Genomic DNA, 3,683 nt, shown 5'->3' on the forward strand with positions numbered 1-3,683 from the left:
TTATTATCTGTATCATTATTATAATTATCAATATGATCATTTATTATTATCTGTATCATTATTATAATTATCAATATGATCATTTATTATTATCTGTATCATTATTATAATTATCAATATGATCATTTATTATCTGATGATCATTGATTATCATCAGTATCATTATTACAATTATAGGTATGATCATTTATCATAATCTGTACCATCAACATTACAATGATACATATGGTCTTAAGGGATCATCTCACCTTCTTTGGCTTCTTCACAATCTTGACGTCCTTGGCCTTGCGTAGAGCTTGTAGCACGGCCACGGTGTCCAGCTCTTTCTGATTGGCTGGCTGGTTGTCTAGCTTCACCTGGGGGGAGAGCCGCTTTGGTTGAGTGGTTCGTTTAGTGTTAGGAAGAGTTTTACAGCACTAGCAACACAAACAGGTCATAGAAAGGAGGAAAGAGTGAGGAACATACAAAGAAAAGAAGGAGGAGACATTAGGACAATAGATGTTTTATAGGAAAGGAGAAAACCTCACCAGAGCACCCGCCAACCACCCATCATTTGGGTGTGTGCACGAAATGATCGACACAGTAATGGGAGACAACTCCACGACCAAATGTGGTCGTTTTTTCCTCCAAATACCCCTGAACTATCGGAGTCTGGGGTATGAAACCAGAGTGTGCAGAACCCCAGTCAGGCAGAACAGCGTAACTCACCATGGAGTGTGCAGAACCCCAGTCAGGCAGAACAGCGTAACTCACCACGGAGTGTGTAGAACCCCAGTCAGGTAGAACAGTGTAACTCACCACAGAGTGTGTAGAACCCCAGTCAGGTAGAACAGTGTAACTCACCACGGAGTGTGTAGAACCCCAGTCAGGTAGAACAGTGTAACTCACCACAGAGTGTGCAGAACCCCAGTCAGGTAGAACAGTGTAACTCACCACAGAGTGTGCAGAACCCCAGTCAGGTAGAACAGTGTAACTCACCACGGAGTGTGCAGAACACCAGTCAGGTAGAACAGTGTAACTCACCACGGAGTGTGCAGAACCCCAGTCAGGTAGAACAGTGTAACTCACCACGGAGTGTGCAGAACACCAGTCAGGTAGAACAGTGTAACTCACCACGGAGTGTGCAGAACCCCAGTCAGGTAAAACAGTGTAACTCACCACGGAGTGTGCAGAACACCAGTCAGGTAGAACAGTGTAACTCACCACGGAGTGTGCAGAACCCCAGTCAAGTACAACAGCGTAACTCACCACGGCACATACCAGAGTGTGCAGAACCCCAGTCAGGCAGAAAAGTATGGAAAATATTTGCAAGTAAAAAATGTGAGTTTTCATGTCCTTTATGATAAATAGCCTACAAGCTGGCACAAACGGAATTCAGGAAAACAAATAAGATTTCCTGCAAATCTCATCAGTGTTCTTCCAACATCAAAAGAAAATAGGAGATCTCTGATTCTATTAGAGTACTTGGTAGGTCCGTATTCTACACCGCCCTTCAACGTAATCCTGCACCCGGTCACCAAACATCTGACCACGTATCACCTACCTCTGGCACCCTGTCACCAAACATCTGACCACGCATCACCTACCTCTGGCACCCTGTCCCCAAACATCTCACCACGTATCACCTACCTCTGGCATCCAGTCACCAAACATCTCACCACGTATCACCTACCTCTGGCACCCTGTCACCAAACATCTGACCATGTATCACCTACCTCTGGCACCCTGTCCCCAAACATCTCACCACGTATCACCTACCTCTGGCATCCAGTCACCAAACATCTCACCACGTATCACCTACCTCTGGCATCCAGTCACCAAACATCTCACCACGTATCACCTACCTCTGGCACCCTGTCACCAAACATCTGACCACGTATCACCTGCCTCTGGCACCCTGTCACCAAACATCTCACCACGTATCACCTACCTCTGGCACCCTGTCACCAAACATCTGACCACGTATCACCTACCTCTGGCATCCAGTCACCAAACATCTCACCAGGTATCACCTGCCTCTGGCACCCTGTCACCAAACATCTCACCACGTATCACCTACCTCTGGCACCCTGTCACCAAACATCTCACCAGGTATCACCTACCTCTGGCACCCAGTCACCGAACATCTCACCACGTATCACCAGGTATCACCTACCTCTGGCACCCAGTCACCGAACATCTCACCACGTATCACCAGGTATCACCTACCTCAGGCACCCCGTCCCCAAACATCTGACCAGGTATCACCTACCTCAGGCACCCGGTCCCCAAACATCTGACCAGGTATCACCTACCTCAGGCACCCGGTCCCCAAACATCTGACCAGGTATCACCTACCTCAGGCACCCGGTCCCCAAACATCTCCAACGTCTTGGTGCGGTAGTCCAGCGTGGAGGTCACCGTGTTGCCCACCAGCAGAAGGTTCTCCAGACACGGCAGACGACTCACGTGGCGCACCTCCTCCATCTTAGGGGGGGGGGACACAATCATCATCATGGTTATAACAGCAACAACATCATCATCAACATCATGATTGTAATGATAACAACATCATCATCATCAACATCATGATTGTAATGATAACAATAACATGCAGGGCACACTAACTAAACCAGTTATTTCCCACGATCCACCAATGGACACATTGGTCTAAACTTGACACCAGGATCAGATTTGTAGATTTTTTCACAGACCCCATTTTCTTCCAGTTGAACTCGTCATTGATGATTTTATTCGAACAGATATTTCTTCCAGAGTACAGAACTAAACAATAGGTTCACCCAGGAGAAAATGTTGGTATCTAAACATTGAAAATGTCATGATTATTGGATCCACCGTGTCATCGCACGTGGTGACATCGCAGTAGCTCCTCCACGGACACACACACATACACATTCACATACACACACACACACACACACATCTGTGGCACGTACTCACCGAGGAGATTTTGTTGTGCGACACATCCAGGGTGTGCAGGGAGAACAGTTTGACAAAGCCTGCAGACACAACAAAACCACGTCTGTACTACAACTGCACGTTCACATTGGTTTTTGTTTTGTTTTTGTAAGAGTTTTATGTACAGCACTAGCAGTACATTATAGGTCAAACAAGATCCACAGGTCAGAGACGATACCAGACAGCAGCAGACAAAGAAGGGAAGGAGGAGAGATAAGAGTGATAGATGCTGGATAGGAAAGAATCAAACCACACCAGATATCTGCCAACCACCCACATACTAATTGAAAATGTTTTTATACCCCCATTAGACCCAATTTAGATCCTTCAGGCAACAGACCCCTGTGAATGTTTCCATGATTGACAGACACACACAATTTAGATCCTTCAGTAAACAGATTTCCTGTGAATGTTTCCATGATTGACAGATACACACAATTTAGATCCATTAGTAAACAGACCTCCCAGTACACCCGCGACTCAGAGAGTAGATAAAAAAAATGGAAGGACACAAGGGAAAAACAAGAGATGTCAATTTTGGTATTTAGAGAAAAAAGTGAAAAGTTCAACAGCCCATGTTTTCCCACAGTCAAGCTATACCCCCAGTCTGACATTCGCTGACACATCATGTTTTGGCCGCGGACACTTCGATAAACCAGCAGCGACCCGTGAACACTTCCTGACCCAAGTCACAACTCATAGAAATTTACAACTGTCATCTCTAG

General features: G+C 46.0%; 1 protein-coding gene across 1 annotated transcript in view; it reads right to left on the reverse strand.

The window, feature by feature from the left end:
- Nucleotides 1-239: 239 nt before the first annotated feature.
- The window catches only part of LOC118478843 (nischarin-like), a gene marked incomplete in the record, with an annotated part of 11,588 nt that continues 8,144 nt past the window's right edge, over nucleotides 240-3,683 (reverse strand). The window contains 2 exon segments of the mRNA XM_035973168.1: nucleotides 240-356; nucleotides 2,338-2,467. Of these exon segments, the coding sequence (XP_035829061.1) occupies nucleotides 240-356; nucleotides 2,338-2,467 (247 nt within the window).

Source organism: Aplysia californica, unplaced genomic scaffold (genome assembly GCF_000002075.1).
Source record: "Aplysia californica isolate F4 #8 unplaced genomic scaffold, AplCal3.0 scaffold01041, whole genome shotgun sequence".
NCBI lineage: Eukaryota > Metazoa > Mollusca > Gastropoda > Aplysiida > Aplysiidae > Aplysia > Aplysia californica.